The sequence below is a fragment of the Leucoraja erinacea genome, chromosome 37 (genome assembly GCF_028641065.1).
Source record: "Leucoraja erinacea ecotype New England chromosome 37, Leri_hhj_1, whole genome shotgun sequence".
Taxonomy (NCBI): Eukaryota; Metazoa; Chordata; class Chondrichthyes; order Rajiformes; family Rajidae; genus Leucoraja; species Leucoraja erinaceus.
Window position 1 is genome coordinate 10,109,834 of NC_073413.1, and position 14,813 is coordinate 10,124,646.

At 45.5% G+C, this 14,813-nt stretch overlaps 1 protein-coding gene across 1 annotated transcript in view; it reads left to right on the plus strand.

The window, feature by feature from the left end:
- Positions 1–3,044: 3,044 nt before the first annotated feature.
- Positions 3,045–14,813, plus strand: part of LOC129713940 (casein kinase I-like) — a 49,822-nt gene continuing 38,053 nt past the window's right edge. Inside the window, 2 exon segments of the mRNA XM_055663351.1 lie at positions 3,045–3,167; positions 8,775–8,862. Of these exon segments, the coding sequence (XP_055519326.1) occupies positions 3,060–3,167; positions 8,775–8,862 (196 nt within the window). The 5' untranslated portion in view covers positions 3,045–3,059.

A 14,813-nucleotide genomic window follows, 5' to 3' on the forward strand; every position in this document is an offset into this window, starting at 1 on the left:
GCCATTTAGAACGGAGACGAGGAAACACTTTTTCTCAGAGAGTGGTGAGTCTGGATTTCTCTGCCTCAGAGGGCGGTGGAGGCAAGTTCTCTGGATGTTTTCAAGGGAGCTGGATAGGGCTCATAAAAAATAGCGGAGTCAGGGGATATGGGGAGAAGGCAGGAACGGGGTACTGATTGGGGATGATCAGCCATGATCACATTGAATGCCGGTGCTAGCTCGAAGGGCCGAATGGCCTACTCCTGCACCTATTGTCTATTGTAATGTCACCTATACCTTTCCTCCAGCGATGCTGCCTGACCTGCTGAGTTACTCCAGTATTTTTGTGTCTAACAAAGAAACAAATTACTTCGTATTTCAAAGATTTGCATAAAATTCTTCCAAAATATTTTGCGTTGGATTTGTGACACTAACTTCCTGCTGAGTTCTCCAGATAGTTGCGGCCGTGGATATTTTCCAGTCCTACTGTGTCAACGTGACTACACAGATCAGCTGAGTGCAGAGTGGGAAGCTATTCTGTGCTTATCCAATGGCATTTTACTGAACAAAAAGCAAGTGTGTTTTATTGTCATCCGTCACAAACAGAACAATGAAATTCTTGCAGCGGCACAACAGAATATATAAAACATAATACGCTAACCAATAAAACATAATACGCTAATAAATGAAAAAAGTTAGACATGTGTGTGTGTGTGTGTGTGTAAGTATGTCAATATGCTCAGCGGGTGCAGCAGCATCTATGGAGCGAAGGAAATAGGCAAAGTTTCGGGCCGAAACCCTTCTTCAGACCTGTGTGTGTGTGTGTGTATATTTGTTTAGTTTAGAGATGCTGTGTGGAAACCGGCCCTTTTGCCCACCGAGTCCGTGCCGACCACCGATCCCCATGCATGAGCACCATCTCACACACACACACACACACACACACACACGCACACACACGCACACACACGCACACACACGCACACACACACACACACACACAATCATTTTTTACACAGAGTGGTGAATCTGGAATTCTCTGCCACAGAAGATAGTTGAGGCCAGTTCATTGGCTATATTTAAGAGGGAGTTAGATGTGGCCCTTGTGGCTAAAGGGATCAGGGGGTATGGAGAGAAGGCAGGGATGATCAGCCATGATCATATCGAATGGCGGTGCAGGCTCGAAGGGCCGAATGGCCTACTCCTGCACCTATTTTCTATGTTTAATATATATATATATACCATAGTAATTGGAGTATGTGTACAGGTAAAATGTACATGTATATATATATAGACATCCCTGTATATCAGGATTGAACCCGGATCTCTGATGCTGTAAGGCAGCAGCTCTACCCCACGCCAGTGTGCTGCCCTGCCCTGTCCATATATATATATGTAGATGTGTACGGATATATATAATAGGTGTGTTGATATATATATATATATATATATATGTGTGTATATATATATTCATGTGTGTGTGTGTATATATATTCATGCACAAACATATATACACTAAACAGGCTGAAATCTCTTCTATTTTTGAGTTGCTCGTGTAAGATGAATGGAACAACAAAAACGTCACTGGTTTATTTAGTGAAAGACTTTCCCACTGGCAACCCCTCCCTAGAATAATTTGCTGACTTAGAAATGCTCTCGTATTTCCAGCCAATTTGTAGCTATACATATTCTTCAAATTTGCATCCAACCTGGCACTTCCACAGATAGAGCAAATGTTAAGATCGGGTGATGCCAGTTTTAACTAATTAGCACACAAGAAAAAGGAAACCAAAGTAAGAGATGAAATGAAAGATGGCCTTGTAGAATAAACCAGGCAGGAAAGACTTCCAGACTGGGAATCGGAAGGGCCAGTGTGGCCATGAAATGTAACTGGCTAGTAGGTTTAATGAGAAGCCAAAGGCTTATTAATCTGTATATTATAAAGAAGATATGGGGCAGCCCAGTGACACAGCGGTAGAGTTGCAGCCTCTCATCGCCAAAGACCTGGGTTTGATCCTGATTGCGGCTGCTGTCTGTACGGAGTTTGTACGTTCTCGCTCTGACCGTGTGGGTTTTCTCCAGATGCACTGGATTTCTCTCACACTCCAAAGACGTACAGGTTTGTAGAGTTAATTGGCTTTGGTGAAATTGTGTGGGATAGTGCTAGTGTAAGGGGATTGCTGGTCGGCGCAGACCAGGTGGGCTGAAGGTCCTGTTTTCCACACTGTATTTCCAAAGTCTAAAGCACCCCAAGCAACTCCTACACGTAAAACAAAAGAATTTCACTGTGTCTTGGTGCACACGATGATAATGAAGCACTGTCGGGACTGTCATATGCTGAGAAAATGGAGCAGCTGGGCTTGTACACTCTGGAGTTTAGAAGGATGAGAGGGAATCTCATTGAAACATATGTAAAGGGCTTGGACACGCTAGAGGCAGGAAACGTGTTTCCGATGTTGGGGGAGTCCAGAACCAGGGGCCACAGTTTAAGAATAAGGAGTTGGCCATTTAGATCGGAGATGAGGAAACACTTTTTCTCACAGAGAGTGGTGAGTCTGGAATTCTCTGCCTCAAGAGGCAGGTTCTATGGATGCTTTCAAGAGAGAGCTCAATAGGGCTCTTAAAAATAGCGGAGTCAGGGGATATGGGAGAAGGCAGGAACGGGGTACTGATTGGGGAAGATCAGACATGATCACATTTAATGGTGGTGCTGGCTCGAAGGGCCAAATGGCCTACTCCTGCACCTATTGCCTATTGTCTAAGACTCAATTTCCAGATGATGCTATTATTTGTTCTGAGGATTGAATGTGTGGGAAAGAACTGCAGCGCGTGGGTCTGAAAAAGGGTTCTGACCATAAATGTCACCCACTTCTTTGGTCTAGAGACGCTGCATGTCCATTGCCTCCCATCATTTCATACTTTAACCTGAGAGTTGGCGACCATTGTGACCAATGGTTCCAAAAACGATGACACAGAGAAACCGTGCAACAGGAAAGCAGAGTGAGACTAACGGCCAAATGACTTAACAAATTGTTATTGTGAATCAGCTGACATCATTTAGCTTTGGGAAGGATGTCACAATGGGGCGTTCATCAATCTACTTACACACCATCATGTTCAGGCAGCTCGCTGCTCTCTCCAGCACCCTGCCGAAATTCGCCAACAAGATCAGGAAAAAGGACGGCATGGTTTGTACATTCCGTGGCCCGATTTTTTTGTGTGTGTGTGTGTGCGTTTGTCACGATAGGTATTGGGGACTCGAGGAACTGCTGGTGCTGGAATCTTGGAAGGAGCCATGCAAAAGTGCTGGAGTAACTCAGCAGGTCAGGCAGCATCTCTGGAGGACATGGACAGGGGATGTTTCGGGTCGGTACCCTTGTTCAATAGACAATAGATGTAGGAGTAGGCCATTCGGCCCCCTCGAGCCAGCACCGCCATTCAATGTGATCATGGCTGATCATCCCCAATCAGAACCCCGTTCCTGCCTTCTCCCCATATCCCCAGACTCCACTATTTTTAAGAGCTTCATCTAGTTCTCTCTAGTTTAAAGTATCTAGAGAACCCGCCTCCACCACCCTCTGAGGCAGGGAATTCCACAGACTCGCCACTCACTGTGTGGAAAAAGTGTCTCCTCATCTCTGTTCTAAATGGCATACTCCTTATTAAACTGTGTGGCCCCTGGTTCTGGACTCCTCCAACATGGGGAACATGTTTCCTGCCTCTAATGTGTGCAAACCCTTAACAATCTTGAAACTCCACTTTAAGGTGGGGGGGGATCTCACCACAAGGCAAAGTTTGGTGAGATTATAGATTGTTCTGTGAAGAGAGGCTCTTAATTTTGATCCCAGGATGTCAAGGTTGTCATTAAAAAACATTTCTGAAATATCCATTGACGTGGCCTCCACAGCCATCTGTGGCAAAGAATTCCACAGATTCACCACTCTCTGACTGAATAAATTCCTCCTCATCTCCTTCCTTAAGGAACGTCTTTTAATTCTGAGGCTACGACCTCTAGTCCTAGCTGGCATTGCCCAAGATCGCAAAGAAAACACTTGGCTGAGGTCAGATGGGAGCTCGAGAGAGAGTCAAGAATGTTTGTCGTATGTATTGGCAATCGAACAATAACATTTACACTTGCTGCAGCTTTAAAGCTCAATTATGATAACCTGCAGAATAATATATAATAATCAATAAAACGATCAATTAGTAACAGTAAAACAAGCTAACTATAGTTCAGAAACCAAAGTTCATAGTGCAACTGAAGACAAGGTGCGTGGAAGATTATACTTGCTGGGCTGTGTTCAAAAGTGGGAAGAAGCTGTTCTTAAAGCTGATGATCTTGCTTCTCAGGCGCTGTTACCTCGGGTAGAGCCTCTGCCTTACAGCACCGGCAACCCAAGTTTGAATCTCACCTCGGGCGCTGTCTGTGTGGAGTTTGCATGTTCTCCCTGTGACCCCGTGGGTTTCCTCCGGGTGCTCCGGTTTCTTCCCACGTCCCGAAGACGCGCGGATTTGTCTGTTAATTACCCCTCTAAAATTGACCCTCGCGGTGCAGGGGGTGGGTGAGAAACCGAACCGATCAGCCATGATCACATTGAATGGCGGTGCTGGCTCGAAGGGCCAAATGGCCCTACTCCTGCACCTATTGTCTATTGTCTATAAACAAAACTAAACTACTCATTACAGTAGTGTGGTGGGTTCATAGATTTCTTTCACTTCCTCCTCCACGGCAGTGGCAACTGTGCAAAACAAATGTGACCTAAATGATGTCATGCTCAGGTGTGAATTCCCTGGTCCGTGAGTTAATCCTCCATTCCTGCCTCCAGCTACGCACACAGCGCTCGTAACTCATCACTTCCCTCACGAGGCCTTGTACAGTTTCATCTTGCATGTTAAACTGCGTGGACAAAGGCAGAGTTAGGCACAGGGGCCAATAAGTACTCCAGCATATCTTCAGCCTGAGCCTGTCTGCAGAAGGGTTCCTCTGATGTGGAAGACATCCTGCCTGGTCCCTGTACCAAAGGGGACGCACCCCAGCTCCTCCAATGACTATAGACTTGTGGCGCTGACTTTGCATTGTATCGTATAATGCTTTTACAAATTGTGTCATAATAATAATATCTTTTATTATCACTGCACATAGGTGCAACGAGATTTGGTATGCAGCTTCCATCCGTGTCATAACTTAAACGATTAATAAAATTTAGATACCCAGAGAAACCTGATTTATAAAATAAAAGAACAGTAAAACAGTCTAAAGTGCAAATGTCTGTGCCGACTCGATGTGCGAGGTGGCCATCCGAGGGAGACAGTTCATGGGGGTGGGGGTGGGGAGGGGAGCACTCAGCAGGGTCGGTTTAGAGCAGCGATTGCTTATTCGCTGCTGCTTATTCAGGCTTATAACAAAAATTCTTCGCATTGCAGCCGATCACTTGCGCAAGTTCACAAGTTAAAGGAGTAGAATTAGGGCATTCGGCCCATCGAGTCCACTCCGCCGTTCAATCATGGCTGATCTCTGCCTCTTAATCCTAACTTCCTGCCTTCCTGCCCATGGCCCTTGTCACTTGTTCCAAATCAATGTCAATCAATCAATATCAGTTTTATTTGCCACTTGGACATAAAGTGCAGGTGAAATGAAAATATATATTTTTAACACAAACATCCATCACAGCATTCATCACCTGTGGTGGAAGGCACAACATTTGGCCAGTGATAGACAAGACGTTATTCCCTCATCATGTATCTGTACGCTGTGAAGAGCTAGATTGTAATCATGTATTGTCTTTCTGCTGACTGGACAGCACGCAACAAAAGCTTTTCTTAAGATAATATGGATATGGAACATTTTGCAAAGTGAGAGGTTTTTTTTCGTTTTAGTTTAGAAATACAGCGTGGAAACAGGCCCTTCGGCCCACCAGGTTCGCGCTGGCCAGCGATCACCTGTACACTAGTTCAATCCCACACACTAGGGACAATTTACAGAAGCCAAATAGCCTACAAATCTGCACGTCTTTGGAGTGTGGGAGGAAACCGGAGCATCCGGGAAACCCCATGCGGTCACGTGGATAACATACAAACTCCGTACAGACAGCACCCGTAGTCTGTATTGAACCCGTGTCTCTGGCGCTGTGGGGCAGCAACTCTACCGCTGCACCACTGTGCAGTCTTTAAATGCAGTATTTTTCTCCCTGCCCCCTAGTCACCTCCCTGTGAGCGTATCTAAGATTGACACAAAATGCTGGAGTAACTCAGTGAGACTGGCAGCATCTCTGGAGAGAAGGGATGGGTGACGTTACGGGTCGAGACCCTTCTTCAGACAGATACAGCCACCCGAAACGTCCTTCTACCCAGAGATGCTGCGGGTCCCGCTGAGTTACTCCAGCATTTTGTGTCTATCCCTCCTAACCCCATTCCCCTGCCTTCTCCCCATAACCCTTGACACCTTCAGGAAGAAGGGCCTCGACCCGAAACGTCACCCATTTCTTCTCTCCAGAGATGCTGCCTGTCCCGCTGAGTTACTCTTGCATTTTGTGTCTGTCTTTTGTGTAAAGCAGCATCTGCAGTTCCTTCCTACACACGAGAGGTGCCGTGCCCGTGTTTAAAAGCTTGGATAAATATGTAATTGGCAGTAACCACAGTGTATTTTGCAGCATCCCTATCTCTGACTCATGACATTGTTTATTCTAGTCTCACCCCAGAGAAATAAGCATACAAATTCAGACTGGCATTCTAATCACACCGAAGGAGGCACTTACTACAGGTGCCATTTATAGGGATGATACATTGAACCGAGGCCCTCTGCATTCTCAAGTGGATTTTCTTTTTTTTTCTGCTGTTTATATCCACATGGAGGAGAAAACTTTATCAGTCATGGAGTCATCGCGTGATACAGTGTGGAAACAGGCCCTTCGGCCCAACTTGCCCACACCGACCAACATGTCCCAGCTACATTAGTCCCATCTGCCCGCGTTTAGCCCATATCCCTCCAAACTTGTCCTATCCATGCACCTGTCTCACTTTTTCTTAAATGTTGGGATAGTCCCAGCCTCAACTATCTCCGCTGGCAGCTTGTTCCGTACACCCCACCACCCTTTGTGTGAGAATGTTACCCCTCAGATTTGTATAAAATCTTTTCCCCTTCACCTTAAACCTATGTCCTGGTCCTCGATTCACTTACTCTGCATCTATCCGATCTATTCCTCTCATGATTTCTCTTATTGTGTACATATTGTGTTCAGTTCTGGGCACCACGTTATCATAAGGTCATAAGTGACAGCAGTAACATTAGGCCATTCGGCCCATCAAGTCAACTCCGCCGCTCAATCATGGCTGATCTATCTCCCCCTCCTAACCCCACTCTCCTGCCTGCTCCTCATAACCCTTGACACCCTTAACATGTGTTGGGAAGGTGTTGTCAAGCTGGAAATGGTATAGAGAAGATTCACAAGGGTGTTGCCAAGACTAAAGGGTCTGAGCTATAGGGAGAGGCTGAGTAGGCTGGGACTGCCTGTCCCGTTGAGTTATTCCAGCATTTTGTGTCTACCCATTCCTTCTCTCCTGACTCCACTATCTTTAAGAGCCCTATCTAGCTCTCTCTTGAAAGCATCCAGAGAACCCGTCTCCACCTCTGAGGCAGAGAATTCCATGTCTGCATTCACAATAAACAGACCTTTGAAAACTCAGATCTCAAATCTCCAGATCTCCAATTCTCTCTCCAAATTCTCAAATCCCAAATCTCCAATTCTCTAAATCTCAAAATCTCCAAATTTCTACATCTCAACATTTCTAAATCTCCAAATCTCCAAATTTCTAAATCTCCAAATTTCTAAAAATCTCAAATCTCAAAATCTCCAAATTTCTAAATCTCAACATTTCTAAATCTCCAAATCTCCAAATTTCTAAATCTCATATCTCAACATTTCTAAATCTCCAAATCTCAAAATTTCTAAATCTCAAAATTTTCTGAATCTCCAAATCCTCAAATCTTCAAATTTTACTAAATCTCAAAATTTCCAAATTCTCTAAATGTACAAGTTCTCTAAATGTACAAATTCTCTAAATGTACAAATTCTCAAAATTTCCAAATTCTCTAAATGTACAAGTTCTCTAAATGTACAAATTCTCTAAATGTGCAAATTCTCTAAATGTACAAATTCTCTAAATGTACAAATTCTCTAAATCTACAAATTCTCTAAATCTCCAAATTCTCAAATGTTCAAATCTCAAACCCAAAAAAACCTCAAAAACCCAACTCAAAAGACTCAAGAACCAAAATCTGGGAGTTTGTGGGTGCGCACCGCCTCGCCTCGCTCGCCTGCCCCGCCCTCTCTGACGCGGACGTGCATCCGGGTCCCGGAGCGGAGCGCTCTCGCGGGGGTGGGGGGGGGGGGGGGGGGGGAGGGGCGGCGGTGACGTCACCGGGCCTCCGTTGTAAATAATGGCGAGGTCGTGAGGAGCGCGGCGGCGGCGGCGACAGGGAGGAGGAAGGTAAGCGAGCGGGCGGCAATCCTTGGCCATCCTCCCTCCCCAGCGGCCGGAGAGCCGCGACAACCGCCGGATCACATCCCCCGCCCTCTTGCCGAGGCGGTGGCGGCGATATTGGGGGTCGGCCTCGACGTTTTGACGGTTAAATCGGCGGGGATAGTGCCTCCCCCCCCGCCCTCCCTCCCTCCCTCCCCTCATCCATTCACCCACCCTCTTCCCCAGTCACAGGAGGCAGAGACGACACCAAACACCAAACTGAAGGCTCTTTCTCTTCCCTCCCCCTCCCCCCTTCTTTAATTTTCTTTTTCCAGAGCAAAATAAAGATGGAGCTGAGAGTTGGAAACAAATACAGGCTGGGCAGGAAGATTGGCAGCGGCTCTTTCGGGGACATTTACCTGGGTAAGTTTTAACATGGTAAATAATCCATTGGGGAACAAAAAAACATCATCGTACAATGCTCCAAATATCATGCGTTGCTCCGAAAATGTATCACCAGGCAATGTGTACGAATACGAACCTCCGGGAATGCTGCAAGACTGCATTACCATGCAATAAATTCCACAAATCTGCTGCAAAATTGTATTATGGCAATGCTACAGATTATTGTAATTATGTTTAAAAAATATCCTCCTGTAAAAATTGTGCAAATCCCCTCCCCCACCAAACAAGCCAAAAATCAACCCCAAATATCTCCTTCCAAAACTTTGCATTTTGTATTTAAAATAATACTTAAATCTTGGTGGGGGGGGAGAAAAACTGCCCTCTATAAGTATTTAAATTGAAGTTGGAAAGGAAGAATTTTGGGGTTGATTTTATTTTTGTTTGGGGAGATTTTGTACAATTTCTCTTTGAGTTTTTTTAATTTTAAATTAATGTTTCGTTTGCATCTATTTTTCTTGCCTGGGTCTGCTTCCTTTTAGAGGAAGTAGCCAGCAGCTGTTGTAGTTACTGGAGCTGTCAATGGTTGTTGCTGTCTGTAATGACGGGCAGTGGATTAAGAGAAGCCAGGTTTATTTATTTTGGTTTTGGTGGGTGGGGTGGGAGGTTTTGCCCCCCCTGTTTCCTCCTCTAAAGACTGCCCAGTGTTTAAAATTTCTTGCAGCCCCTTAAATGTGCTGGGCTGCAGAGTGAGAGGGGTGGGTGGTGATTGGAAAGAATGATTCCAGGCAATGGTGCGTGTTGGCTGGGCTGACTTTTTCTTCCTGGAAGTTTTAAGAAAGGGGATTGATGGCAAAATGCCAGAGTAACACAGTGGGTCAGGCACCGTATCTGGAGAAAAGGAACAGGTGACGTTTTGGATCGAAACCCAAACTCTGCCTCTGAATCTGAAGAAGGTTGTCTACCCGAAATATCACCTATTCCTTTTGCTCCAGAGATGGGCTGGGCTGCATCTACAACTCTCTACAATTTCTGGTGCTGTTGGGCAGAGCAGTTCCCAAAACACTATGCCAGTAGATAGACACAAAATGCTGGAGTAACTCAACGGGACAGGCCGCAAACCTGGCGAGAAGGAGCGGGTGACGTTTCGGGTCGGGACTCATCTTCGGACCAAACGCTCTCGACCTAAGGCGTTACCCATTCCTTCTTTCCAGAGATGTGGCCTGATCCGCCTAGTTACTCCAGCATTTTGTGTCTTTCTTTGGTCAAAGAACATTTGCAGTTCCCTGTCTCTACAAGAAACTGCAGATGTTGGGATCTTGAGGGAATTTAAAAAAAAAAAAAGTGCTGGAGGAACTAATGGTCTAATGTAGTCAAAAATGCTGGAGAAACTCAGCAGGTGCGGCACCATCTATGGAGCGAAGGAAATGGGCAACGTTTCAGGCCGAAACCCTTCTTCAGACCCTAATGGTCTAATGGTTTATTTATTATCATGTGTACCAAGGTAGAGTGAAATACGTTTTTTGCACACAGCTTAGCAAGACTATCACCGTACATAAACACAATTCTCTGGTTGGTAGAGAATGTACAGAACAGCCCACTGTGTCCATGTGCAAGAGGTGCCATTTTGGCACCATTTTAGAGTTGGCCACAAAGGCCCATTGCAGCCTTCGCCTCCATTCTGGTCATCCTGCGAACCATCGTCCCTCTCCTTGCACGGCCCTCTCGGCCCTTGTTCCCCGGTGGGGTGGGGGGCCACGACTGTGAGAGCGTGGAAGATAAGACCCCTATGGTCCTCCTTACTGCCCCAGCATCCACCACTTTCTCCCTCCATCCTGCTCTGCATCATTGGACATGTTGTACGTGTAAGTAAGTTGTGCAACATCTATGTAGGGAAGATGGACGCATAAAGCTGGAGTAACAGGCAGCATCTCTGGGAGGGAAGGAATGGGTGACATTTCGAATCAAGACCATTCTTCAGACTCGACCCAAATGTCATCCATTCCTGTGCTCCCGAGATGCTCCCTGTCCCGCTGAGTTACTCCAGCTTTTTGTGTCTATCTTTGGTTTAAACCAGCATCTGCACTTCCTTCCTACACATCTATATAGGGAATGGACAGCTGAAGCTTCGGGTCAGGACCGAATCTGATGTTTTGGGTTTGGACCCTTAAGACACAGAAGAAGATCCCAACTTGAAATGCCACCTGTCCATTCCTTCCGCAGATGCTGCCTGACCTGGAAGACGCTGGGGGAACTTAGCGTCTTACTTTTTTGAAAAGGAGCAGGAGTTGGCAAAATTGTCCCTTGAACTGACACCGCCCTGGAGTAAAATCATATCTGATCTGATCTTGGTCTCTTCTCTGCTTTCCTGCTTTTTCTCTATAACCCTGTAAATTAAACATCTGTTTATCTCAACCCTGAAAATATTCACTGATTCGGCCTCAACAGATGACTGGTATATTGGAATATTCCAAAGATCCAAGCCCCTCTGGAGAGAAGTTCTCATCTGCCTTAAATGTGTGACTTATTCCGGAACTATGCCCCCTGTTTCGCGATCTTAGAAACATCTCGACGTTGCTTGGAATCTTAAGTTTTAAAGAAAATTGCCCCTCTTCCAACCTGTTGGAAAAATCCTACCCTGTCAAGCAACACCTTAATTCCAAAGATTAACCCAGCAAGTTTCTTCTGAATTGCCTCCAGTACAAACGTTTCAAGCTGTGTGTTGCTGTAGGTGTGGTCTCGCTATTGCACTGTGCGAATGTAGCAGGAATGTTCTATTCGACACGCTCCCCCTTTTGCAGTAAAGGCCAGTGAGCTGTTTATCTTCCTGATTAGTTGCTAGGCTAGCCTGCTGCACTTTCTTTTCTTGGAGAAAAGGCGCAGGCTTCCTTGAATTGGCCGTGCCTTGTGTTCGTGGAGCTGCAGTTCTTCTCCTGCTTGTTGACATTGCCAGAATGATTTGGCCACCAAGCTGCTCTGTCTGTCTCATGAGGTCTTTTGTTATTCGACTAAGAAAAGTTGGAGGAAATGTGCCTGTAAATGCTCCCAAAGAAAATCTAGTTCTTCCTGATGTTTTCATTCCATTAATCATTTCCGTGACGTTTGATCTCGTTTAGCAGCATGTGGAAAAGGTGTACATCCTGTCGTCTGATATTGTCTTTACTCTCGGCGTTTGGCACATGTTGTTGGTGGTACCATTTGATCCAGTGTGTTGAAGTTCAATACAATTCAACTTTAATGTCATCGCACAAATACAAGTATGAGTACAACGAAATGCAGTTTTGCGTCGGTCCGTAGTAGTTGTACATAAGGAAAAAAAAAAAAAATAGAAAGAGAGAAGATACAGAAAAGTGGTTCATTTTATCTTCGTTTCGATTTATGGGAAGAATCCTTTTTAAGTCTTTGCCACATTGTACAGTGGAGGGTTGGGATCAAAAACTTCAGCAAAAAAAAACTACTGAAAATCGGAAGTAAAACAAAATGGTGGTGATATTATTGAGAACGAACAAAGTAGATGTTTTGGGTGGGAAACGTCTTTGTTGGACCCTTCAAATGTTTTGGGTTTTTTTAAGCTAAGAGATACAAAGCGGAAACAGGCCCTTCGGCCCACCCAGTCTGTGCCGACCAGCAATCCGTGCACATTAATGCACACACCAGGGACAATTTAGACCAAACCTATAAACCAGTGCGTCTTTGGGGTGTGATGTGGGAGGAAACCGAAGATCTCTGAGAAAACCCACGGGGAGAATGTACAAATTCCGTGGTCGGGATCGAACCCGGGTCTCCAGCGCTGAAAGGCAGCAACTCTACTGCTGCGCCACCATGCCACCCACAGTGGCAGGTTGCTGTCTGATCTGCAAATGGTTTTCCAGTATTTTTTGTTTTGTTGTGTTAAAATAGGAATCTGAGGGGTAACCTTTTCGCACAAAGGGTGGTGGGTGTTTGGAGCGAGCTGCCAGAGGAGGTAGTTGGCAGTGTTTAAGAAACATTTAGTCCGATACATGGATGGGACAGGTTTAGAAAGATATGGACCAAACGCAGGCAGGCGGGACTAGTGTAGATGGGGCATGTTGGCTGCTGAGGGCAAATTGGGTTGAAGGGCCTGTTTCCATGCTGTATTTCTTTCTAATCCTGACTTTCTTTACTTTGGCTGCAACTGGTGTGCGGTTGTTTGACTAGGGAGTGTGGAGTTCAGACAATTGCTATGCCTGTTTTACAAGTCCAACAACTTTTAATTTATTTTCAACCACTGTGTGATACTGTAACAGTTTGGAGCCTCTCCTTTGCCCTTGGCTGCCAAAATACTGCACTCTACAATCTGCATAATGGTGTTTTCTGGTCACCTTTTGATTGAAAGATACAGCATGGAAGTCAGCCCTTTGACCCACCGACCTGTTCACAATAGTTCTATGTTATCCCGCTTTCCCCGCCACTACTAACACACCAGGGGCGTTTTTTAGAGGTTAAATGACCTATAGACCTGCACTACTTTGGGATGTGAGCTAACCCACATGGTCATGGTGAACATTCATTCTCCACAGAAACGACATCCTAGGTCGGGATCGAACCTGCATCTCTGGTGCTGTGAGGCAGTGGCTCTGCCAGTTGTGCCACTGTGGTTCTCCTCTCGCTGCCTTTGGTTGAGGTTGTCTTATTGACTATTGTCGCTCTTTGAATGCAGGTGCTGGGATACATGAGCAAACCACAAAGTGCTGGAGGAACTCGGCAGGTCAGGCAGCATCTATGGTGGGAATGAAGAAGGGTCCTGACCCAAAATGGTGTCTGTCCATTCCCACCACAGAAGCTGCCTGACCTGCTGAGTTCTTCCAAGCGTTTCATAAGTGATTGGAGTAGTGATCCAGCTGTAGTTCATCAATGCTTTGCGTAGCTGAAACATAACCTCTCTCATTTTGTAATTGATTAGTTTTGTGATTAGGTCATAAGTGATAGGAATAGAATTAGGCCATTCGGCCCACTAAGTCTACCCCGCCATTCAATCATAGCTGATCTATCTCTCCCTCCTAATGACATTCTCCTGTCTTCTCCCCATAACCCCTGACACCCGCACTAATCACCAATCTATCTATCTCTGCCTTAAATATCTCCACTGACTTGGCCTCCACAGCCTTCTGTGGCAAAGAGTTCCGCAGATTCACCACCTTCTGACTAAAGAAATTCCTCCTCGTCTCCTTCCTAAAGGAACGTCCTTTAATTTTCAGGATATGACCTCTAGTCCTAGACTCTCCCACTAATGGAAACATCCTCTCCTCATCCACTCTATCCAAGCCCAGTCAGCGCATATGGTGCCAGCACAAGGAAAGATCAATTGTGTCAATAATGTCAAGATATTGCTGCAGGAGATTTTATGCTGTTAAGAGTTTTGCAGCTTCTTGGGGCAACTGTATTCTCTTATTGAGGGAGAGGATATCCATGTTACAGCTTGTAAAGGATTATATTATTAAAGTCTTGCAGTGTCTATACACGAGGATCAAGGAGGAATGTCAAATGGTAAGCAGGTTTATGTATTTGTGAGAACAGGAATTGGGTCACCTTTCAGATGGTCTAAAGACAAATTTGGAGAGGGGATTCAAGACTCTAGGGCGAAGAGTTCAACATTGCAATGTGGGGTGGGGAACTGTAGTGGAAATTGTCAAATGTTTGCAGTCTCAAGGGCCTGGAGGCGAACGATGGAGGTTGATTGGTCAATAGTGTTTTATTTGTCACCCATGCAACTGCGCGGTGGAATTCTATTTTTGCATTTATTACACGTGCGGGTGCTGCCATGTTTTGGCGCCATTATCCAAAGCCCGGTCAGTCCGTGCGCTCGTTGTACTGGAGCAATTCCTTCGTCCCTCTCCTCGTCCGGCAAATGGGATCGAATTCAGCAACGGTTTTGAGATAATCAAGGCATCAAATGTTAGACTGTTGAGTTTTCTAGTAGAAGGGTAGATAGAATGTCAAAAGCTCGGCAG